General features: G+C 38.1%; 1 protein-coding gene across 2 annotated transcripts; it reads left to right on the top strand.

Annotated features, from left to right (window-relative positions):
* Nucleotides 1-846: 846 nt before the first annotated feature.
* Nucleotides 847-25720, top strand: LOC145578936 (zinc protease PQQL-like). Of its 2 annotated transcripts, none has more exons than XM_081636232.1 (21): nt 847-1154; nt 2465-2711; nt 2796-2921; nt 11038-11175; nt 11271-11405; nt 11496-11753; nt 11822-11959; nt 12066-12135; nt 12218-12431; nt 15121-15226; nt 15592-15825; nt 17279-17443; nt 17559-17708; nt 17790-17881; nt 19783-19864; nt 22602-22685; nt 22773-22889; nt 22993-23103; nt 23224-23304; nt 23472-23654; nt 25144-25720. In XM_081636232.1, the coding sequence occupies exons 1-21, from the start codon at nt 946-948 to the stop codon at nt 25213-25215; spliced, it is 3012 nt and encodes a 1003-aa protein (XP_081492358.1). In that variant the 5' UTR covers nt 847-945; the 3' UTR covers nt 25216-25720. The 2 variants fall into 2 exon arrangements, with proteins under 2 accessions (XP_081492358.1, XP_081492359.1); XM_081636233.1 differs by having other exon boundaries at nt 944-1154; nt 2470-2711.

Here is a 25720-nt window from a genome sequence, read left to right as displayed (position 1 = left end):
TCAACCCATTTAAGTTTTCGGGTCGAAAATCTCAACCCTAACCCGCTTTTTTCGGATCGGGTTCGGGTCGGGTTTTCGGGTCGGGTCAGTTTTTGCCAGCCCTAATCATAACATTATCTACTGCAAGAAGCTATAAATGACCCAGGTGGAAAATTTGAGTGGTACAAGTATTTCGTGAAGGCAATCGAGCGGCGAATTGGTTGGCTAACTACGTAGTTATTCAAAACTCTCAATTACGGAGTAGAATTTATTAATAATGTCTGGTAGAGTTTAGTTGTATTTTAGAGGAGGATGTTAGGGATGTGACTATGCCACACTTCATTCCTCCGTAAGTAGGTGTCGTAGGTTCTTGTTTTCTTTTATTTTGGTCTATGTACTTCATTCGAATAAAAAAAAAATACTTGTAATATTTACTCTGTACAGTTTGTCTTGTGTTTGGCTAGCCACACCGTTTGACCACTTAAAAGAAAAGTAAAATAACCCCTACAACACTAATCAAATAACCCCTTATAATACTGACTGAATAATTCCTATAAAACTAACTGAGTAACTCTATAATCCTGACAAAGTAACCCCTTTATCACTGTCAAAGTAACCCTCTTATACTAATAAAATAACCCTTGTCACACGGTGTGAGCAGCCATATATAAGAATTTGTGTACTCCGTATGTTTTTTTTTTGGTTTTAGGCTCGTTGATCAACGGATGGACAATGTCAAATTTGCACTACTTCTTAATTAATTACTTGTACTAATCACAGATTAAGTAATAAAATAACGTAAGAAAAAAGATAAAAAGAAAAGAAAATAAAATCTCTGTTGCGGTGGGCATAGTGTCTTATTCCCATTGTTACTCGCGACTTGTTACTAGTAGTTCCCAGAGGTTGGGGTTGAGTAAAAAGAGTGTGCGAGCGCCGACGAAGAACTCGCCGGAGTAATCGGAAATTATGGATTTGCTGCCGGCAGAGACGCCGGAACTTGCGAAAAAGCATGGATTCCGATCACTCAAGCTGCTAAACGCCGACTTGGAGCAGCCGCTCGAAGATAAACCTTTCGGCGTTGATTACGGCAAGCTCGACAATGGCCTCACTTATTACGTTCGATCCAATTCCAAACCTAAAATGCGCGCTGCTCTTGCTCTTGTCGTTAAGGCTGGGTTTGTGTTTTTCACTTTCTTCTATTCATTTTTATGATTTCAGTTTTTTAGCACAATTGCTTGATTTTTAATGTTGTGAAATTGGAGGATTTGTTTTGAGAATGTAGCGTTGTTTTTTTGTGTGAAATTGTTGGATTTTTTTGGGTGAATGATGTGATTTATGAATACTATTGAAAGTTTGTGGTAATTGTGTGTTAGTGATGCGGAATGCTATTTGTGTGTAATTTGAAATGTTGATGGAAATTGTGTTCAAATGATGCAAAATGCTGTTTGTGTGTAATTCGGAATAATAATGGAGTTTGTGTGTAAATAATGCAAAATTCTATTTGTGTGTAGTTTGTAATGTTAATGGAACGTGTTTGAATGATGTGATATACCATTTTTCTGTGATTTGGATTGTTAATGTAGATGTAATTTATGTGGAATACTATTTGCGCTTAATTCAGTATGTTAATTGAATTTGTGTGTAAATAATGCAAAATGCTGTCTGTATATAATGCAAAATATTACTTAACTCCATATTTGTGTGAAATTTAGGAATGTTGATGGAATTTGTTTGTAGTAAATGCAAAGATTTCTCTGCACGTGTGTAAATACTTCATAATTCATGTTTGCATTCTACGTCCTTTTGGAAAAGAGGTAATGCCAATAAATGATTTGTGGGGGCAGGATAACCTTGCTGTAATTTGCTTTTGCATGTTATTGTTGTTTTAATGTCCCTTTGAGATGAGAGGATTGTCTTGATTTAAACTTATTTTTACCTTGATTTTTGGAACCTTTATTGAGTATAGGCTTAATCAAAGATGGATGAACAAAAAAGAGGGAAGTTATGGTGAGGCCATGAGGATGAAAGCTCTTATGGTTTTAGTTGGTGTAGTGAACTAGGCATAATATTAATGGATTCGGATAGGTAGAGGTTTTAAGGTGGGGTAGATTCATTTGATAGTGATAATTGTTAGTGGTGAGGGACTGAGGGCGGTAGCAGAAATTTAATTGGGTTATGAATGTCCAACTTGCTTCTGTTGAATCTGGCTCCTTTACCTGGGAGGATTCTTGAACTGATCAATTCCCCTCCCCAGCTTAAGCAAAGTTTTATTTTAAGATGAAGATATATGGTTCCCGCTTGTACTTCTAGATTGATCTTCTGTAATATGGGTTAGTAATGGACCTCATGCTAAATGATCTTCTCCTTTCTTGTTTTTTTTCCCCTTCTTTGCTCTCTGAATCTCTGTTTGACTGTGTGTGATAGATTCTGTGTGCCCTTAGTGTCTTTGAAATTGTTGTCCACATGCTGAACATCGGATTTGCAGCTCAGTTTTGGAAGAGGAAGATGAAAGAGGAGTTGCTCACATAGTTGAACATCTAGCTTTCAATGCAACTACAAAATATACAAATCATGATATTGTCAAGTTTATGGAAAGTATTGGAGCAGAATTTGGTGCTTGCCAAAATGCCATGACTTCAGCTGATGATACTGTGTATGAGTTGTTTGTCCCTGTAGACAAACCTGAGCTATTACCACAGGCTATATCAGTTTTGGCAGAGTTTAGTAGTGAGGTAGTATAGTTTTCCTTGTGATTGAGTGGGTAGTTCAAGCAAGGTTATTGATATGGTTCTGATAATGGACAATGCACAATGTAGATTCGGGTCTCAGCAGAAGACTTGGAGAAAGAGAGGGGAGCTGTGATGGAAGAGTACAGGGGAAGCCGAAATGCCAATGGTCGAATGCAGGATTCACATTGGGCTTTGATGATGGCAGGTTCTAAGGTATCACTTGAAGTCATTATTCAGTCGTTATTAGATCCTTATAACACATGGTTTTTGAACATTGTATCTCACTAGTGTGTTTCTTAATTTACTTTGTTTGTGTCTTCAGTGACAAGAAATTGGTTATATTGAAAATTATTAAATTTGGATTGTTTATCTTATCATTAATAAGTACTCCATTCCTATTCACTTTGCACATTTTGAATTTTTGTACTATGATTAATAAGTACTCTGCCCATCCCTATTTATTCCCATTTTGAATTTTTGCACTATTCACATACCTTAGTTTGGCCATTTTATTTGCTAAAATATGAAAACAAATTTTATTATGTAAGATGTTGTGTTTATCTTATTTTTTGAAATTCTTTAGTTGTTTAAGTTTAAACTATTTGAAAATTATTGGTCAAAGTTGTGCATTGGCAAGTGGGTCCAATCAAGATGTGTCAAGTAAATAGGGATAGAGGGAGTATATTGCTAATGTTCATTAGGAAAAATTGATATTAAAGGGTTCTAAATATTGTCTGTCTAATTTAAATGGTCTTAACTTTTGGTTAACTAGGCATGATCCTAACTTTGAGGCGTGTCTTCTGACTCTTATCATATCAGTCTGCAATGTGGTTCACCGTGTCATTGATAGGCGACTTGGTTTACTTTGTTTTTCATTACCCATTTTTTACTTTCTCTTTCCTTCCCGTTCTCTCTCATCCGCACCCACCAAGCATTGCCCCCCACAACCCCACCCCAATGAAGCCACTAGACCATCACCACAATCTATCCTTCTCCACTGGACGTGCCACCCCATCACTAGTAACCAACAACCTCATATATTCTTCATCCCTTTGACCAATTGCAGCAAGAAGCTTCTCTTTTAATTGCTGCTTGTAAGTGAGCAATTCCTGCCTGACTAGGATGCTGAGATGAGTTTTGGAAAATGTCATCTTAAGATCTTCATGAGAATGCTAGAGGTGAGGATATCAAAGCTGTTATGGAGGATGGGAGCTTCATAGTCTGGGTTTTTGGGTTGAGTTTCTGCTGTTATTAAAAAAGGAAATCTGAAGATGAGGGTGATGTTGGTAGTAGCATTACTCATGCAAGAAGGCAACAGTCCAAATGATGGATATGTTTGGACGTAATGATGTTAAATCATCGTGTTTGTTAGTTAGTATCAATCAAAGTTGGGTTAAATTTTGAGTATGCTAATGATTTATATGTTGCTCCCTTGTTTTCATTTTTATTTTTCAATGCTATTTTTTTTATTTTTATTTTTATTTTTTATTTTTAAAATTTGTTCTACATCTTATTTTGATTTTCTACTTTCCTTAAGTTTTACAACTTAAATAAACACAAATGCATGTATTAATTTTTGTTTTTGTTTTTTGGTGATTGATGATCAAACAAAGATTTTTTATTTTTTATTGGGCTTATGTGAATTCATTTACAATTTGGCAATAAGTTACAATCTGGGCACCAACATGTTTTATGAAGGGAGAAGAGCAAGAGCAGAGGCCTATGTTTTAGAGGGATGTTGCTGGAGAAGAGCAAAAGAGGAAGTTCATTGGGAAGGGCGGGGTGTTCAGCGGTGGAGGGAGAGGGGCTGCTAATGTGGTGGAGCAAGAGAAAGGGGTGGGTGGGAAAACATTTGATTTTCTTAAAATTTGGAAAGATGTAAGTCAAAAAAGCCTAATTTGGGAAGACACCCCTCTAAGTTGGTATCATTGCGCGGTGATGGAAAGTTGAAACATTGAGTATTTGGTTCTACATGATTGATATCCCCGTTTTAATTTGTTTAAGGACCTTTTGTCATATTTTTCTTGTAGTTTGTAGTTATCCGATGGATATATAAATACCTAGGGTACCAAGATTATAAGGACATTAAATTGAGAGTTGTTTGGCTGATAATACCTAGGGGGTTGCACTTCGTCACAATTTTGATTTCCCACTAAATGCAGGAAATTGTTACCTAGTTTCCCCTAGGTAAGTGGAATACAATCAATTAAACAATTATCTACACCACTCCTATGGAATTCTTGCAAAATATATACTCCTACAATTAACAAAATGACATTTCCTTTTTTTTTTTTTTTTTTTTTTTTGTTTTTTGTTCTTGTAGTGACATTGGTTATTATGAGTATCATTTGCAAACAAGGGAAGGTTTATTGTCTTTAGAATTAGCCAATTATGTAATTTAGTGTTCTTGTTCAAGCTATGTTTATTTTGGGCCTTTTTTGTAGTTTGTACTTTGTAGGGTGCTGAGCTTGTCGAATAGTGTCCTTTTGCATTTATGGAGGCAAATCTTTGTAATTTATTAGTCTCATGTGTATGTGTGGGATAAACTCACAAATAAGCAGCCATGCTATCACATCAGAGTTATAGTTAGATTTTGTTGTTTTTATGTGACAAGATTATGACTAATTGTAACTTTGTAAGTAATTGCTAGAATTTTGTATGAAAACAGAGTATGATTCAAGCAATCAAAGAAGATATTAGCCACCCAGATATTTTGTATTGCAATTCCAGAAAAGAATACAACACAAATGCCCTCTTTCGAGAGGAAGGCTCTCTCCCAAACAACTCAACAATATTTTCTAGATACTTCCCCCCAAACCCCTTAACCATATTTATAATCAAAATTAGCCTAACAAACTCAATTATTACAGCTAACACAGGGAATCAAAATAACAAACTATAATTTGAATTACTCTTCTGCCCTCCGGCATAACTAACTTTGTCCAGCTCAGCTCCACACATCAGTAGCACTGTTATTCTTGGCTCTCCTCCTAGCATAAGTAAAACGGACCTCAGGCCTAGGATTATCTCTTGCAATACCTCCCACCCAAAGATTCACCTTGTCCTCAAGGTGGAAGGAAGGGAACCTTAGATTAACTTCATCAAAGAATTCCCAAGTAGCTTCGAATTCTCGCAGGCCCTTCCAATGTATAAGCACTTCCATGGCAGTTTGAGAATTTCTCACCCCGAGCACAGCGTCAGGTTCTACCTCTAAGATCATGTCAGCTATCATGTCAGCTGACAAGTGAGCAGGAAGCTGGGATGGAGTTTGATGTGGTCCAAGGGCCCTCTTCAACTGAGAAATGTGAAAGACAGGATGTATCTTGGCATGAGGAGGCAACTGTAACTTGTAAGCCACACTCCCAATGCGCTGAACCACAGGAAATGGCCCATAAAACCTCGGAGATAGCTTGTCATTCGACCTGCGCACCAAGGACTTCTGTCTATAAGGCTGAAGCTTTAAATAGACCAAGTCCCCAACAAGAAAAGAGCCCTCCCTTATGCCCTTATTCTCATGAAATCTCATATAAACTTGAGCTTGTACCAGGTGGTACTTGAGTTCATCAAGCATGTCATCTCTCTCTTGTAGCTGCTCTTCAACAGAAGAAACAGAGGTACTCCCAGAGAACCTAACCAAGTGAGGTGGATCACGTCCATAGAGTGCCTTGAAAGGAGAGCAATTGGTGGCGGTGTGAAAGGACGTGTTGTACCAATATTCTGCCCACGGAAGCCACTTTGCCCAACTGTGGGGCTTGCCATTGACAAAGCACCTCAGATAGGCTTCCACACCCTTGTTAACCACTTCAGTTTGCCCGTTTGTCTGCGGGTGATAAGTCGTGCTGCGCAAGAGCTGAGTGCCTTGTAATCGAAAGATTTCCTTCCAAAAAATACTCAAGAAAACTTTGTCCCTGTCCGAGACAATAGAGCTAGGAATGCCATGAAGTCTGACCACCTCCTTGACAAAAGGATTCAGCTACGCTCTGAGCAGTGAAAGGGTGCTTGAGTGAAATAAAATGCCCGTACTTAGTCAACCTATCCACCACGACTAGTATGGTGTCCCACCCCAATGACTTGGGAAGACCTTCAACGAAATCCATGGATATATCCTCCCACACTCTCTCCGGAATAGGCAAAGGTTGAAGGAGACCTAAGGGAGTGAGCGTTGAGGTTTTGTTCTGCTGACACACATGACAATGTTGCACATAAACCCGGACATCCTTCCTCATACCAAACCAAAACCATTCCCCAGCAAGTCTCTGGTAAGTCTTTAAGTCACCCGCGTGTCCCCCAATTACTGAATCATGGTACTCTCGAAGCAATTTGCTGGTAAGTTCACAATGCTTAGGGATCACCAACCTGCCTTTATATTTCAAGACCCCATTAACCAAAGAAAACCATTTGGGAACTGACTCTCCAGCCTGAATTTGAGAGATTAATCTCTGTAGGACCGCGTCTTTCCGAATAAAAGATTGCACATAGTCCCAACGAAGGCCACACGAAGTCACCAAAGTCAAGCACTCCACCTCTGGTGAAAATTGACGAGACAAAGCATCTGCCAACTTATTTGTAGGGCCCGGCTTATAGTGAATTTCAAATGAGTAACCCAAGAGTTTGCTAACCCATTTCTGATATGCCTGACCCACTTCTCTTTGTTCCAGAAGAAATTTGAGGCTCCTTTGGTCAGTCCTCACCACAAAGTGGCGACCAAGCAAGTAATGCCTCCACTTTTCAATGGCAAGGACAATCGCCATCAACTCTTTTTCATATATGGGCTTGTTCCTGCTACGTACACCTATAATCTTGCTGAAATAAGCTATCGGATGGTCAGCCTGAAGGAGTACAGCACCGAAACCGTGTCCTGATGCATCAGTTTCTAACACAAAAGGGAGAGAAAAGTCAGGGGCAGCAAGGATAGGTGCGTTGACCATAGCTTTCTTGAGAGAATTGAAGGCTATAGTAGCTTCTTCTGTCCACCCGAAACTATCCTTGCAAAGTTGGTAAGTGAGAGGTCGAGCTATAAGGGCATAACCTTGGATAAATTTCCGATAATAGCCCGTGAGACCAAGAAAACCCCTAAGCTCTCTCAGATTCGAGGGAGGAGGCCAATCCACCATAGCTTGAATTTTAGTGGCATCCACCTCAACCCCTGCTGCAGAAATTACATGCCCAAGATATGCCACCCGTGTCTTGCCAATCTCACACTTCTTGTAGTTAGCATACAGTTGATGTGTGGCCAAGGTTTCCAGCACTTGTCTAAGATGGTCCAAGTGGGATTCTTCACAAGGGCTGTACACTAAGATGTCATCGAAGAAAACGAGGACAAATTTGCGAAGGAACGGCCTGAATATTTCGTTCATAAGTGATTGGAACGTAGCCCAAAAACTCGTAATGGCCATCATGCGTGCGGAAAGCAGTCTTATGCACGTCTTCTGCCTTAACTCGTATCTGGTGATAACCAGATTTCAGGTTAAGTTTTGTAAAAATGGCCGCACCACCCAATTCATCAAGTAATTCATCGATTACAGGAATTGGAAATTTATCTGGTATTGTCTCCTTATTCAGAGCTCTGTAATCAACACAGAACCTCCAGGAACCGTCCTTTTTTCTCACCAAAAGCACAGGACTCGAATAAGCACTTGTTGAAGATTGAATAATTCCAGCACTCAGCATATCAGACACCAATTTTTCGATTTCATCTTTCTGTGATTGAGGGTATCTGTAGGGTCTAACGCTGATGGGGTTAGCACCACTGCGGAGAACAATAGCATGTTCAATTTGTCATTGCGGGGGTAACCCTTGTGGCATATTGAACACTTGCTGGAACTCCTTCACCAAGGGCTGAAACACTGCTGGTAGTGAAGGTTCAGCATCATCCTCCACACGTTCCATTCGATTGAACTCAAGTAAAAACCCCTGCCCTTCTTTCTGTAAATTCTTGAGCATGGCTTTTAGTGAAATTCCCGTTCTACCAAGCTGAGGTTCCCCCTTCAAGGTTACTGTATTACCACCTAATTGGAACTTAAGAGTCTGAGTTTTCCAATTAGTGGTGGTTTTTCCTAATTTTTCCAGCCACTGAATTCCCAAAATAATGTCGGAGTTTCCCAGAGGCAACACGAGAAAATCCTCCACTATTGTCACCCCCTGAGGTCCAGCACAACACCTTTACACTCTCCTTCCCCCTGTACTCCCCTGTCCCCAAGGTTACCCCAAAATTCTTAGCATAAATCGGTTTAATCTGCAAGTGCGTCGCGGCAGTGGAGGATATGAAATTATGCGTTGCTCCGGGGTCAATCATCACCACCACGGAGCAACCATTAACAGTTCCGGCCAACCTCATGGTTTTCGGGCTGGTTAACCCCATCACCGAACTCAAGGTGACACGTGTTTCAGAACTCGGCGGTGGTTCCGAGAGAAGAGGTGGTGTTATAGACTCATCAAGAAGAGTTTCGGCCATAGAGAACTCACCGGAGTCCTCGCCGTCGTCGTCCTCCACCGTCAATAGCACACTCAAGCCGCGGCGTGGGCAGCGGTGGTTCAGATCCCACTTGCCATCGCAGTGGAAACAAAGCCCTTGTTCCCGCTTATGCTGGAGCTCCTTCTCAGTCAACTGGCGCAACTCTCCGGTGGGTCTTGAGGTGGGGTTGCGGTTGGGATAGGGTTGGATGGTGGCGATGGGTTGTGGGTTCGTGTTTAGGCTAGTGTTTTGGTTCGTGGTGGGTGATGTGTTTAGGTTGATCGTGTGTATGGGTATTGGGTTCTCCACGTGTTTGAGGTCGGGTTTTGGGCTTAATTTCAATTTCTCTTCGATCCGCATGGAGAGATCCATGGTTAGATCCAACGTGGGTGGGTTTTGGATCCGAACTTCTACCCGGATCTCCTCCTTAAGTCCATTGATATATTGCCCTTTAGCAATCTCTTCTGGAACTCCATCAATGGGAGCAAGCAACTCGATGAAACGGCGACAATACTCAGCCACCGAGCCGGTTTGCTGATGTGCGAGCCACTGCTCATGAAGTGACCCCGTGGCGGTGGATCTGAAGCGGCGGAGGAGGAGTTTCTTCAGGGTGTCCCAGCTTGACACGGTGTGCCTCCGGTGCTCCCATTGGTACCAAAGCAGAGCATCGCCATCTAGAGCGACGATCGCCGCCTCCAGCTGATCCTCCTCCGTCAATCGGTAGAAATGGAAAAAACGTTCCACCCATCAGGATTTACACCATCAAAAATTGGTAAGTCAAGTTTCCTCAACTTCCAATTAGATTGACCCGCCTGAAAACCTCCATCTCCTTGATCCCCACGAGGTTGCGAAGAGAATGGGTTTTCCCAGTGATAACTGAGAGGTTCCCCAGAATTCGGTGCATTGGTCACTGTGGCGCGCACCTCCGATCGGATTTTCTCCTAACCAACAGCAATCTGATCAGCAATCTTCGATTCAAAAGCCGCCATGGCTGTGGAAATTTCACGAGCAACGCGCGAGGGCAGCCCTGCAATTTCCTGCTCCAGCAAGTCCAAACGCTGACCATGATTAAGGCGAGCCATCGTCTTCTCCGGCAAGAATCGTCACTGCTCTGATACCAAATTTGCTAGAATTTTGTATGAAAACAGAGTATGATTCAAGCAATCAAAGAAGATATTAGCCACCCAGATATTTTGTATTGCAATTCCAGAAAAGAATACAACACAAATGCCCTCTTTCGAGAGGAAGGCTCTCTCCCAAACAACTCAACAATATTTTCTAGATACTTCCCCCCAAACCCCTTAACCATATTTATAATCAAAATTAGCGTAACAAACTCAATTATTACAGCTAACACAGGGAATCAAAATAACAAACTATAATCTGAATTACTCTTCTGCCCTCCAGCATAACTAACTTTGTCCAGCTCAGCTCCACACATCAGTAGCACTGTTATTCTTGGCTCTCCTCCTAGCATAAGTAAAACGGACCTCAGGCCTAGGATTATCTCTTGCAGTAATATGGCCAAGCCTTTGATTTTTTGTTGAGTGATAAAAGCTGCAATTTGAAAGACTCCAAGAGGCTGATCCATATCAATGAGAGGAATAGATTGTAATCATCTTGATCGTAAGCTTGTGATTTCACTCTTGCATCAGGAGCTCTGTGTATAAAATAACAAGCATATTTTCTATTCAGAATTAGGACTGATATTCTGGCTTTGGTCTATTAGAGGACGATCCTTTCGTGGAAAGATACTTATGAGAACAGAGCATATGTATTGTTTAAAATTATGTCGGTGTGTCTCTTAGCTATTCATTTACAGTTCAAAACCTGTTAACTAATCAGAAGTTTAAAAGGCCTTTTTTTTTTTTGCAGTATGCTGAGCGCTTGCCAATTGGAACTGAAAAAGTTATCCGAACAGTTTCTGCTGCAACTGTGAAGCATTTTTATAAGAAGTGGTACCATTTACAGCATATGGCTTTGATAGCTGTTGGAGACTTTCCCAACTCAGAGGTCTCCCTTATAATTAATCCAAAATATCTCCCAGTAATGCAAATTATATGTGAAAATTAAATCAGGCTCTTCTTCTGTCTTTCTTTATCATGCAGAGTGTTGTAGAATTGATCAGGACGTACTTTGGACAGAAAAGCTCAGCTGATGAGCCTCCAGGCATACCTTGTTTTCCAGTTCCATCACACAATGAACCGCGTTTTTCATGTTTCATTGAATCTGAAGCTGCTGGTGTAAGTATTGAATTGGCTGTTGGTGCATTGCTGCAAATCCATTAAAGCTGAAGATATTATCTTACTTTCCTCTTGCATTGTTTATCTTAGTCTGCAGTAATGATAAGCTGTAAAGTGCCAGCACAAGAGCTAAAGACCATAAAGGACTACAGGGATTTGCTTGTGGAGTCCATGTTCCTTCTAGCTTTAAACCAGAGATTGTTTAAAGTTTCTCGTAGGAGGGATCCACCTTTTCATTCATGCTCTGCTGCATCCGATAATCTAGTAAATCCAATTAAAGCTTACATATTGACTTCATCTTGTAAGGAGAATGGGATTATTGAGGCTTTGGAGGCAATGCTCACAGAGGTGTGGTAAATTCTTGGTGCCAGTTTGAGTTTTATTAGCTATTTTGGAAGCTGACGCTTAATTTACAGCTTGCAAGGATTCACCTGCATGGGTTTTCAGAACGTGAAATATCCATTGTTCGGGCTTTACTATTATCTGGGATTGAGTCTGCTTATCTTGAGCGTGATCAAATACAATCAACCAGCTTAAGGGATGAGTATGTGCAGGTAAATTAATATACTCGATAGTTCAGTTGGTGTTTGTGAAGAAAAGCCCTTATTTAGGCTTATCTTTTCCCTTTTTTGAATTTTTGATGTTTTATATCTCTTCCAGCATTTTCTCTGCAATGAACCTGTTGTTGGAATTGAGTTTGAGGCACAACTTCAAAAATCTCTTCTACCATGTAAGTATCTGTTCGGAAATGTGGTTATGAATTCCTGAATTGACTCATACATCACACTCTTGATTAATTTGATCATTTGTAGCCATCTCTGCGGCTGAGGTAGCCACATATGCTCGTAAGTTCAGCACAACATGCAATTGCGTCATCAAGGCAATTGAGCCTCAGTCTACTGTAACTTTAGATGACCTTAAAAATACTGTGGGAAAAGTCACAAATCTTGAAGAAGGAGAAAATATCTCGGCTTGGGATGAAGAACAAGTTCCTGAAGAAATAGTTACTATGAAGCCAAATTCTGGGTAACTTCTAATCTCGTGAAAACTTTTTCTTTTGATTTCCTGGTTGAGTTCTGCATGCTTCCTTCATCCTCCTTTTTCTTACCAAGCTCTGTTGCCTGACTTTGCAATAATCAATATAGAATGATCAAGATATGACAAAAGAATCTTTTATGAATGCAATCTTTTTTCATATAAAATGCATTTGGTTTAAGCAAAGAACTATCGTACAGTTTGGAAGTGTGAATGCTGTGTGAAATCTACCTGACTGTTAAATATCCTACTCTGTCCCTCCGTAATCTTCCTGTTTGCCTTTTGCGACGTATTTATCTAATCTTTCTATTGTCCTGTTTTCCTTTTTGAGCATATGTTACTTTTTCTCTCTCCATCACACCAAAGCTATTTTCTCATGGTTCCAATATTTTCTCATTGTTCCAACTATCTCTCTCAATTTTCTTAAATTTTTTTTTTTATTATTATTCTCACATAATCTCCATGCAAAAACAAACAGGTAGATTATTTAGAGATGATGAGAGTAATTTGCTCATTTTGCTCAGTAGCTGTTCAGGTTCTTTGGATGAACTGTCTTCTAAGATATTCTGCACTTCTTAATCTGTTTGAAACGGCTCGCCAAAGGGTTGACGTTGTTCCTTTTCTTTCTTTCTTTTCTTTTCTTTTCCTTTTTTTTCCCTTAACTTCTTGGAGGATCTGGCTATCGTATCTGTGCAGTGTTTTCATGCATTTATTGTTGATCTTATTTGTGATGTTTTAATGTCAGAGTATTTTTTGGGATTCTTAATTTTAGGAGAAATTTTCATAATAGAAAATGTAGTAATGTTACTCAATTGCCAGGTTTGCTTGATAATCCGTTCCCTGTTTGCTTCCTTTTGAAAGAAGGCAGTGGGGCTCTATAAGGCATTATCTCCTTGTTTTACTCAAATAAAGTGACTAATTGTTTTCTTGTGCTACATTTTACCTTCCAACAATCTTTGACGGGTCTTCAGGAAGCAACCAATCTTTCTTTTCCTTTTTTTTTTTTTTTTTTTTTTGTTGACTTGTTGTGTATATATGTTATTTTTACTATTTAGTACACCAAATTTATCATTCCTGTTAATACTGATCCTTAATGGATTTCAATCCCAGAAATCTCAAATTCTCAGCATTTACTATTATGTTCTCTTCATCTGCTGTTAAACCCTTTTGTTCACAACCAATTACTTCTCTCTCCCCCCTCCACCCCCCCCCCCCTCCCCTCTATCTCTTGTTCCTCCATTGTCCCCTTACCTTTCCCAGCCATATCCCCTGCCATCATGATGCTGTGTCGATGTCATTTCTCTTTGAAAGTAAGCTGTGTAGCCTGAAAGTTCTTGTGCAGATCCTCTCTAAAGTCTCTGACTCATAAGTCATACCTACTCGTTTCTTTGGTTCTCTTCATGACAGATATGGTTAAGTTTTGTTGGTGTTATGTCTGATGTAGTTTTATTTATTTATCTAAAGGATGTAGAATTATTGTTCTTATTTTCTGTATTTCAAAGTATAAGGCATCCACACTTATTGTGTTTGAACTTTTACCTTAAATTTCTTTCATAGATATAAAAAAAAATCATAAAAGTAAAATATGGTGAAGAAACAGTGGTCTAATAATGTTGCTCCCTTCATTTCTTTTAATGTTCTTGTTTTGACTACACAGGTTTGCAACTGCACATTTTTGATGATTAATATCTAATTATTAATCCACTCGTTGAGACAAAACGAATAGGACTCCACAGGACTATGATTTTTCATATATATTGGGAATAATTTAGAAGATTCCTTGAAATTGTGAATAGCTAAAAGATTTTCAAACTAGAACATTCTGAAGGAAAAAAAAAAAAAAAGTGGGGGTACGGAGTAAAAATTTTTCAAGCAAAATTGGCTGTCAAAGTAAAATATCGAAAAATGTGGCAACCTTTAGCTTGAATCTGCTTCAAGATTTGAAGCAAAAGAAGCGACTGTGCTCTAGGGGACCTCAGAGGAAGATAAAAAAAAATTGCTGAAAAAGATGGACTTAATCTATGAAGGGGCAGAAACCACTCCCCCTCCCCCCTCACCTTTATATGCATATGAGGCAATTACACAAGTTTTTGTTGTAATTAAGTTCCTTTCGTCTCATGCTTGTTATCCTTAGTGGATATCTAGTCTCACCAAAGTTTCATTTATAGTGGGTTCCTGATGGAATTTGATTTTAAAGGAACTTCCATGTCCTTTGGCTAATTTACTGTGCAATGCTGGCTAATTTACTGTGCAATGCTTTTACGTTTGTGAAACACATGTCATAATGTGATGTAAATTGCATATTCTATTATGCTTCTCTTTATTTTTTTTAAAACTTTGTTCCTACTGTCAGAGGCAGATTACTGTTGATATAGTTGCTTGTTGTTTGTGTATAAATTGTTTCATAGATGAAATGATCTTGAGCTGCCACTTGATGTAAATGTGAAAGTGAAACAGTATTATATACACTTTTCTTTGATAATTTGTTGGCTCCCTGAAAATTAATCCGCAACTAAGTGAATACTAGCAAGGGATGTCTTGATTGCCTTTTCTTGGAATGTACTATATGATATCAATCTCTTCCAAAGTTCCCCAAATTATAAAATTTTGAGTTTTCTTGTAAATTGTAATAGCTATATCAAGATTTCAGACTTCTAAATGGTCTCCATGTCTGGCTCAGGAGTGTAGATCAGCAGCAAGAATATGCCGATATCAATGTCACTGAGCTAATTTTATCAAATGGCATGAGAGTTTGCTATAAATGTACTGACTTCCTTGATGATCAGGTATCATGATTGAAAGGGTTTGGTATGTGAACTGCTTTAGTAATACATTGGTACTAATAGATTTATGGCCAATTGGCCAGAATCCTGTGAAAAATTGATCCTTTCTCCATCTGTAGGTGAAATAATATTTATATGTTGTTTAACACCTTTTATATTTGATGCTATGGAAATTATATCACATTTATCATGTTATTTCCCTAGAGAGTTGTCCAGTGTGTTTCTTGTGACATTTGTTGATTATACACTAGTTTAAAGTTGCACGTCTTTGAATTAATTGCAGCCTAACTTCAATTGCCTCCTTACTGGTCATGGTATTCTTGAGTTTTGAATATGGTGTGTTAATATGTGTTATGATATCTGAGCAGGTTCTTATAAGTGGATACTCATATGGAGGTCTATCAGAACTCTCAGAACCTGATTATGTTTCATGTTCCATGGGTTCGACTATTGCTGGTGAACTTGGTAACTTTGGCCCTAAACCATCTGTGCTGATGGACATGCTTGCTGGTAAAAGGGCTGAGGTTGGAACAAAGCTTGGACCTTATATGAGAACTTTTTCTGCTGACTGTTCACCAACAGACTTGGAGACTGCATTACAGGTTGGCTCTATGGAGCTCTGTTTCCTTTGCTTCAATTTGATCTATCTTATGCATCATGTGCTGGTTGTTGGTAACAAATTTTCTCTTCTGTTGGGTGAACTTTCTGGTTCTAACTTCCTCAGTGCTCTGCCTTTGACGTTATGAGGATCCATTCTAATATTGAAACGTATTGAAAAAGATTGGAAGGCTAACAGGGTCTGCAAATTTTCTATCAGAAGACAGTAATGTGCCTGTAATGCATTGGTTAATATTAAGGGGCAATCAAGCTACAAAATAAATGTATAGCTTGGAGAGAATGCACGTAGTTACCTGCTTCTATAAATACTAAGATTTAGAGAGAAATAAAACATGGGAATTATTATTGATTGTTTCATTTAGATTTAGCTGTATATGGAGAGTCCAGCCTCTCCAAAGGTTGATTATCATTTACATTTTGTAACTCTCATTTCATTGATCAAATTAACTTTCTACTTTAATATTTTGCCCAAAATTCCAGTTCGTTACAGTGCCTTTGTACCCTAAAGTTATGTTCCTTGCCCTCATCCCTCATAACCTCAACTCAAGTAGTATAAAGTCCTTATGCAATCCTATACACCTCTATCCCTCTCTCCAAGTGTCTTTATATCCTCTCATATTACTTTTTCTTGTGTGTTGCATTTTCATGTAATCTATACTTGATTCAGTTATTGGCTGTATTTCTACAGTCTAAATCTTATTGTAACAGAGGGTTTAATAGGCATTTTGTTCACCTTTTTTAGTATCATTCAAACGATCAATGATGTTTTCTTTTCTTCCAAATCTCATGTTTTGATATTGGAATGTTCCTCTCAAGATTTTCCCTGTCATTTTCTACACTCTTGAAATGAGCATTAGAAACCCTCCACCTAAATAATGCCAAGAATAAATAAATTAAACAATGGACACAAACTCTGTTGATTGGTTGCAAATTTGCAATTGTCCTCCCAGGCTGGAGACAATGAAGTCTTTTCAATTTAACAATCTAAATTTGGCTTGTAAAGTTTTAAGTTCTATAAAGTGGCTTCCAGACTAGCTCTTCCTCTGTTGGAATATATTGGCCAATGAGACACGTTCAAGCTCAAAAGATAAGGATAGTGAAGATGCAGTTGTTGCGTTGGATATCTTGATGTTTTATAGGGAGCTAAATTGGGTAATATGATGTTTCTGGTCTCTAACCCACTAATCCAGTACTGTACTGTCTCTGTTTTAACTCATTATCTGTTTTTTGAAATCTCAAACCTCTATGCCAAAACACTTCCAGCATTTCCGTTTCTATTGCCTGTGCATGTCACATAAGACAATTTTCTCTTATGCCTTAGACATTTTTTCTAAAATAAACTTTATTGCATATTTGTCCATATATCTTTGGCAAGGTCAAAATTTTCCTTCTTTTTAGTTATCGTTTTGTGGGCTAACATTTTAGTTGTGGATCCAGCTTGTTTATCAGCTTTTTATGACAAATGTGGAGCCTAGAGAGGAAGAAGTTAAAAAAGTGATGGAAATGGCAGAAGAAGCTGTCCGTGCTCAGGAGAGAGATCCATATACTGCCTTTGAAAATCGTGTGAGAGAGATAAATTATGGAAACTCATATTTCTTTAGGGTATAATTATACTTTATGCTTGTCCCCCTTTTTATTAATTTATTTATTTATTTATTTATTTATTTTTTTATTTCTGGGTGGCGGTCCGTTAAGATTTACTAATTTTTATGTGCAGCCTATCAGAATAAGCGACCTTAAAAAGGTTGATGCTTATAAAGCATGTGAGTATTTCAGCAACTGTTTCAAGGATCCATCAACTTTCACGGTTGTGGTTGTTGGCAACCTTGATCTTGCTACTGCCTGTCCATTGATTTTGCAGTACTTGGTAAGCAGGAGCTTCTCAAACTTCATTACACTTAACATTATACTGTTTGGCATCATCTGCACTCTTTAATTGTACATGCAGGGTGGAATACCGAAGCCTCCCGTTCCGATTTTACAGTTCAGCCGTGATGACCTCAATGGCCTGCCCTTCACTTTTCCTGACAGCATTATTAGGTAGATTTTCTCCGAAATCAAATATAGCAATCTTTATTATCTACGTATGTTAAAACCTAGGAATTTATTATGAAAATGTTGATGGAAGACAAATCAGAAGATTTTTGTTATCAAACTGTCATTATGAACTACAAATTGCAACGGACTACGTGTCACAACAAGGAAATATAGTCAAAAGGTTGAATGTTTGATTGATAAAGCTTAAAGCTTGCGAAAAGATGTCAATGGCTTTAGGCCATTACTCTCCATGAGTTTGCTTACAAATTTCTGAATGCCTACTTCCTTAGAGACAACTACTATTTATACTAGCACTACAATACAAGAGTTGGCAAGAGCCTTAATTACTAGCTTTACTAATATTTGTCCTCTCCTCAAGTTACCACAGTAAATGGGCTAATAAGCCAATACTGCCTTGCTGCAGCTTTAGGGATCCGCTGCTTGAACATGTAGTGGGATTGGGTTAGTGTTGGTGTCCTGCCTCTGCTGCCTTTGTCGCCTACTGTACGTTCGGGTGATTGGTGGAGGTGGGTGCATTGCACAAATCTTGAGTCCTTTAGCTTTCCTTTTTCTGTTTCATTTCTGCTAACATGCAAAAGTTGTCTACTGTGGGCCTGTGGCCCAGTAGTGCTAGATTAATGAAGTTATGAAGTTTTTTTTTATAGAGATAAAACACACTCCTTTACAAAATATTTTGAGGCAAGTTAACGTCGTATTTGTCAAGGATGTAATTTTGGTAATGTTACAGGAGGGAAGGGAAGCAAGGCAGGTAACATTGCAACTATGTTAAAATTATCTACAGGAAAGTGCTATTGGTAATATTACAACTACGTAGTATAATTTTTCAATATTAAGAGAGTAAGAAAATACTCAAACTGCTGATTCTTGTTAATCAGTTTTCCACTTGTTATGATGGTAAAAATTTCTCTCTATTAAACCATGTTGTCGAGCTTGTTTCAAAATGGTTCTATTTTGTGAGTTGGTGGGGAAAGATGATCTTTGAGAGTCAAAGACGTCCTTTCTTTATTTTTATCAAATTTCACTTTGTCATACTGTGATAAAACAGAAGACTTACAACTGCCCTGGATCCTCTTTAATAATGAACAATCTGTTCTATAGATAATTTCTTACTATGGGAAGAGATAAGTTCCTGATCTGCCATTTTGAAAACACATCACACACATCTGTGGGTGCGCATTTATATATTTCAGACACCTGCTTTAATTTCTATAGTAGGTGTTAACCTCTTAAAACAAGGGTTCATGGTTTGCAGACAGGAGTTATCCATCTTCAGATCCTAGGTCTCCAGACGTAAATTGAATGTGGGAAAACAAAAACATGGGGTGATTTATCCAACTGCTTGTGCATCTTCAGATCCTTATCACTTGTCTGGCAGGCCTAAAAGGAACACTTATACACCTAATAAATTTGTAATATCTTATATCTGATAAGGAATTGTGTAAAACAAGGGAAAGGAATAGTAAAAGCTTTGCCGAGATTTGTTTCCAGACCCTCATCTTAAGTCCCCCCCCCCCCCCCCCCCCCAACCTTGTACCTGATCAAGGGCAAAAACAAAGAATATATGTGATATGAAATTGTAAAAAGTACTGTATCAGCGGACCTTAGCACCTGCTAGAGCATCCCAACCATTCTCCCTGGACCCCATACCAGTTCTCTGTAACTCTATTTTATAGAATCTATATTTTGTCATACAGATTGATGAAAATGAAAGAAAAGAGCATCTCTTATCATGTCTGGCATGTCTGTTGGTGCTTTGCTAGAGAATTTATGGAATTGAAAGAAAAGAGCTACTTCTGGATATAATGAGCAGTTCCTGTGCTGTTCGCAATCTCACATATACATTCTTAACTGTTATAAATTTTGAGACAAAGAATCTGTTGCAGGGAAATTGTTCGCAAACCTATGGTGGAAGTACAGTGTTCAGTACAGTTATGTTTTCCTGTGGAGTTGAAGAATGGGGCTATGGTAAGAGTGTTTACCTTCATTACTTTGCTAATTTGAGGACTTTTGGTAGTAAGTCAACTTTTTGTCAAACTTTCGTCTGAAGTTTGTTTTTCTTGATTTGATCTGATTCTGTTTTCTGAAATTACAACATTTGTGCTTTTGAAAATTTTCATTCTTGTACTTCCTGTATGCAGTAGTTTTGTGGCATTATGAAGTTCTGTGAACATTTATGGCTCTACACAAAGACCTCCGTTTTGCTTGGGTATGCAAATATCTTTGCACTAAACCCAATGAAAGCCCTTAACAAAATCCTCGTTTTCCCATAGGATGTCCCATGCAACCTTCCTTGACCTTTGTGCTGCTATAACAGGGATTTTGAATAGAATTTAAAGTAAATGGGCAAATATGGAACTGTTATTCTACTCCGTTGGATAAGAGCTTTGTTTTCCACTCAAGGGTCCTTTTCTAGATCCTCCAGAGGATCGGGTAGTGAGGAGAAGTTCCAAATCGGAATCAGCTAACACTGCAATTTGAATTCTCCCCTGTTATGATGTTTGGATATTTCTTAAACTTGACTTTCAATTTCAAAATAATTCAAAATTTTATAGTGCATGCCTTGAATAACCAAATAACTCATGTCAGCTTTTTAAAAGTTTAGTATCATTGGCCATTCAATGGCCAAGAGGAGAGGAGATGGGAGAGAATTATCAAATGAGTCATAATTGATATTGTTTTAATGCATACACCTTTCCAAAAGTACCATCTAAGTTGCCTAGGCTGCTAATTTACTACAAGGTTCCACAAGGATGAAGAGATTATTTCTCTCGAAAAAAAAAAAAAGAATGAAGAGATTGCATTGACTTATTCGTTGAGAGCTTGTGAAGAAACCTTTTATTTGTCTATTGATCTTGAGTTATATCGAAAAAAGATCACATTTATTTCATGCATTTATTGGGAAAAGCATATTCTGAATGTGAATATTTAAATACCCAGAGTCCCAGACATGTGATGATTGGTCTTCTTACAGATAGCTTGCATAACAATCCAATCCCATTTCCCTTTTGGACCTAGATTAGAAACCTTTGCATTCATTTCCACATAGAAGATTTGAGTATCAAGGAGAAACACATACAGTTATAAATGTGTCCCAAGCAATTTTCTTATCGTTAATTTCAGTCTCAAAGCAAGATTTTAGCAAGGATCTAAAAGTTATATCTATTTCTGGAATTGGGTTTAAATTTTAGTTTCTATGCTGTCTCGCTTCGACTAAGAAAAGTTGCATTAACCAATCATTGCTGCCTTGTCTTCGTTGAAATCTTTCTCCTAGTTATCGTCTACTTTTAGGAAATGTTCGGAATAAAGTACTTACAATAGTGCAACTCAGCTATTTCTCAAACTCGTCTTAGATTAACCTTTCAACCTTATACAAAAATTCCTTACTGAAACTGCTTCCTTGATTGAAGGAAATGGAGGGAAAGGAAGGGAAGGGAAATGGAGAGATGAGGTATCTTTCATTTGGATAACAAATGAGGAAGGAAGGGAATTGGAGGGGTGAGAAATGGACGGATTAAATTGTAGGAAATTGATCCCTCCAACAAAGGAGAGATTTAGAAGGAAAACTCACCATTCTTACCTCCCCTCCCTTTCCCTCCACTCCTCTTCTCCTCCCTCCCCTTCTTTTCCTTCCTTTTTCTTTATCCAAACACACTGTTAATCCTCTGTGAATCAATATATGAATGAATATTTATGCATATTTAGCTCATTAATTTTCTATTACTAATGTTTGATTAGTCTCAAATTATTCCTAGTTTCCACCATTATTCTAGTTCTGACTTGTTCAGTGGAGTTAAGTGATTCACGAGTCTTGAATATTTTACCCCTTTTGAGGTGAAAAACAAACCTTATCTGAAATTGTTGACTACTCCTCTCCCTTCTCCTCCCATAATCTCCCCAATCTAATGAGGAGATAATAATTGAGAGGTGTAATGAAGAACAGACTTGACAGCTCTTAAGAATTTCTTTTCATCTATTATATCCCTTATGGTCTTGTGTGCAAAATGGTGTATAGTAGTCTAGTAATATTATCCAGTTAGGAATGGAAAATCTTGTCGCAGGACTTAATCATTATAAGTCATGTTAAGTAAAAATTGTTATTGATACACTGTTACGAGTGTCAGGTAATGGGTACATAACAGTGTCAAATACATTAGGGCTTAAAATTTGAGACACCAGAACAGTCCTGAAATTGGACATAGATGCAGAGAAAACAGCATATATGGAACATGATCCTACTTTTACAAGACATGCTGCATGTGCTTTTCATGTTACAGATGCATACATACACATTTCAGATTTGACTTGTTAGCTAGTTCTTAATCCCATTTGTGAGTATGTCTCACATAAATTTTTCTTCACTTTTCCTCTCTTAATACATCTTATCTCTACAGCTATGTAGTCCAGAATAATTGAGTGTTTGGGTGACTGAATGATATTGAAGTGTAGGATGAAAATTTTATATTCTCGTTTCAGTGTTAAGTGCCTAACAGGGGTACACAAATCAAAGTGACAAGTTGAATTTCTTACTGCATGTCTACATTAGATAAACAAGAAAAGGCTCGCCCTGCCCTGACCAAGTATTAATATCCACTTGTTGGCTTTGTTTCTTTTTTTTTATTTTATTTTATTTTTTTTATTTTTTATTTTTATTTTTATTTTATTTTATTTTTTTTTTTTTTTTACCCTTTCTCCATTGTGCTAGATTGAAGAGATTCACTTTGTCGGATTTTTGAGTAAGTTGCTAGAGACAAAGATGATACAAGTCCTCCGCTTTAAACATGGGCAGGTGGACATGTCTTTCATAATTTTTCTGACTTGCAATTTTTCTCTGTATGGAGGATGTTCCTGATTTTCTTGTGCATATCTGGCTTAGATTTACTCTGCAGGTGTGTCTGTATTCTTGGGGGGAAATAAGCCATCAAGAACTGGTGATGTACGAGGAGACATCAGCATTAACTTTTCATGTGATCCTTCCATGTCTTCGACTCTGGTCATCCTTTGTACTCCTTTTTCTTTTATCTATTATGTTTGTTTTTTGAAGGGAGGGACTGTGCTACAATGAGCTAAAAATAATGTGGAATGATTTGCAACAGGTTGAGTTGGCATTAGATGAGGTTTTGCATCTGCAGAATGAAGGCCCTTCAGATGAAGATATCTCAACCATACTTGAAATTGAGCAAAGAGCCCATGAAAATGGCTTGCAGGTAAGTTCTAAAATGTTGTCCTTAAGGCTCTTTCTTTTAGATAAATTGATGTAATTCTAGCTGTCATTATGAGTCTACTCGTTAAGATTTATGTTCCTTATTAATCTCATCTCCTCTCAGGAGAACTATTATTGGCTAGAAAGGATTATTAGAAGCTACCAATCAAGAGTCTATTCTGGTGATTTAGGCACTTCTTTTCAGGTTAGAAGTTTTCATTGGAGCCCTATTTTGTGCTTCTTTAAGCTCTCTCCATGTTTCTTTTCGCCTTTCTTTTGTTTATACATGCTGCAACTAATGTCATTCACTTGCTATGTAATATGGTTATCTCTTTGATAAATTTCTTTCTTATTACTGGTTTTGCTTTGCAGATTCAAGAAGAAGCACGGTTGAAAGTAAGAACATCTCTAACACCTTCGACATCAAAATCTGCACTGCAAAGGATACTTCCATTTCCTTGCAGAAAGAAGTATACTGTGGTCATTTTGATGCCCCAAACAACACGTTTCCAATTACTTAAGTCATGCTTTTGGGAAAGCTTCCCAAATTCAAAGGTCAGTTGGAAAATTTGGAATGTGTCAGCTTTTGCATTTCGTTTGTTTGGGTTGGATTAGGTCGTGAGGATTCAGGCTGATGGAAGCAGGTCTGTAATTTTACTTCTTGGTACAACCAGGACTTATATACGTAGTTGTACGTTTGCATTGCAAATGTGGTACGGATACAATATGTACTTAATTCGATATTGAGTTTGATTGGTGTGTTGGGGGGGGGGGGGGGGGGAGGGATATCATGTAGAGCATCTACTCCTTTTTATATTAATAGGCCGCATTAAGTAGGGGTCATTTTGGTTTCAAAAAAAAAAAAAGAGGGGTCATTTTTATTCAATTGAGTTAAAACACCACAACTATCCTTCACTATTTGAGCATTTATCTCTTTGTCGTATCCATTGATTCATTGTTCAGTTTAACACTGGAAAGTTCAAGGTTCACAAATTCTATATACTGCTTATATTGTGACAAACTAAAACAGTCATGAGGTTTAATTTAGGGATATAAGTAGTAGTTATTAATGTGGTTACTTGTACTTAAAAGTTCACTATATAGGCTGGTAAAAACTTATTTACATTACTAGAAGATTATATTAAGATATTTTTGTAGGCAAATAATTTTCGGCGATTGGGGTCAGCATTATACTTTTCTTGTTTATACTGTCATATCTTGGGCATTGGTGAAGATATTGCTACTTAGAGATGGGTCACGTCTTCAACAGTTTTTCGATTACTTGGGATACTAGGGAATTGCAACTCTGTACAGAGATTTATACATGCGGTACATTGGGGCTAGGGTTTTGGAGACTTACAGTGTGTTTGGATAGATGATTGAGAAGGAAAAGAAGGGGAGGAGGGGAAGGGGTGGGAAGAGAAAGGGGAGGGGAGGGAAGATGGATGAGTTTTCCTTCCAAATCTCTCCATTGTTGGAGAGATCGATTTCTTACAATTTAATCCCTCCAATTCTCTCCCTCCCTCATTTGTTATCCAAATCAAAGATTATCTACCCCTCCAATTCCCTTCCTTTCTTTTCCCTCCATTTCCTTCAATCCAAACATAGTGCTAAACCCTGGAGGCTTGGATACTAGTACAACCCCTGCAACTTGACCTGTGAAAATACATTAATCTTTATCTCAGGTTATAAATGGTTTCACGTGGATTATGGAGCCAATGCCCAACATTATGCTAGTAGTTCAAATTACATGAAGGGGTGTTAATTGATTGGATAATTAGATTATTTTAATTTTCCAAAAACAGTCCTTAGTAACCAAAGACCCAATATTTGGCTGGTTCACAGCTGTTCATTACATGATTGCCCTGCACTTTTGATTTTGCCAACTGCATCCACCTATATTGAACATCTGCACGATGACGTGAACAAAATGTTCATGTTTCTATTGCAGTCATGATATACCTTGTGTTATGACTGCTATTTGCTTGTCTTATACTTTGGATCTTTTGTTTACTTCTGCCTAACTACAGACTTTATGTAACAGTATGCAGTAGCCATAGCTGGTCTGACCATTCTGTCAGTAGCTCTGTGGAGATCTTCGCGAAGTAGGAATTAACCCAGAAGGAAATAGAGAATTACGTACACGGCTTCATTTAAGGTTTGACTGAGAGAGAATCCTTTTGTAGTTGACATTTGGTTAAAGAAATTTTTTCCAATACAAGGTGTTAGATTGAGAAAAGTTGTGCTGGAAGCCATGGGAGATGTGTTGTAATGAAAGGATGCTGGGCTTGCCAATAGTCAAATTACAAAGTACACGTCTCCATCTTATCATCGGTGCTCTGAACTCGCAGGAAATTGCAATTGGACCAGTGCATATTGTCCCAAGTTATTATAAACGGCCATCTCATGGTTACTGAGTACAAGTTTTCATCGTATCGTCACTTCGTCAGCACTCCTGAAGCGCAGGAAATTGATCCGGTGCACATTGTCCTGAGTCATTTGACACATGCCATTTTCATGGTTACTGACCTGTGAATTTTGGAAACCATGTGCGACATTGTTCTAATTTTTTTTAGGGCATGGAAATAAATAAAATCATGTTTCAAATTGATATGGTTCTA

This window comes from Chenopodium album, chromosome 14, assembly GCF_948465745.1.
Source record: "Chenopodium album chromosome 14, dcCheAlbu1.1, whole genome shotgun sequence".
Lineage (NCBI taxonomy): Eukaryota > Viridiplantae > Streptophyta > Magnoliopsida > Caryophyllales > Amaranthaceae > Chenopodium > Chenopodium album.
Note: the sequence above shows the minus strand (reverse complement) of the source record. Positions and strands in the feature narration are given on the sequence as shown.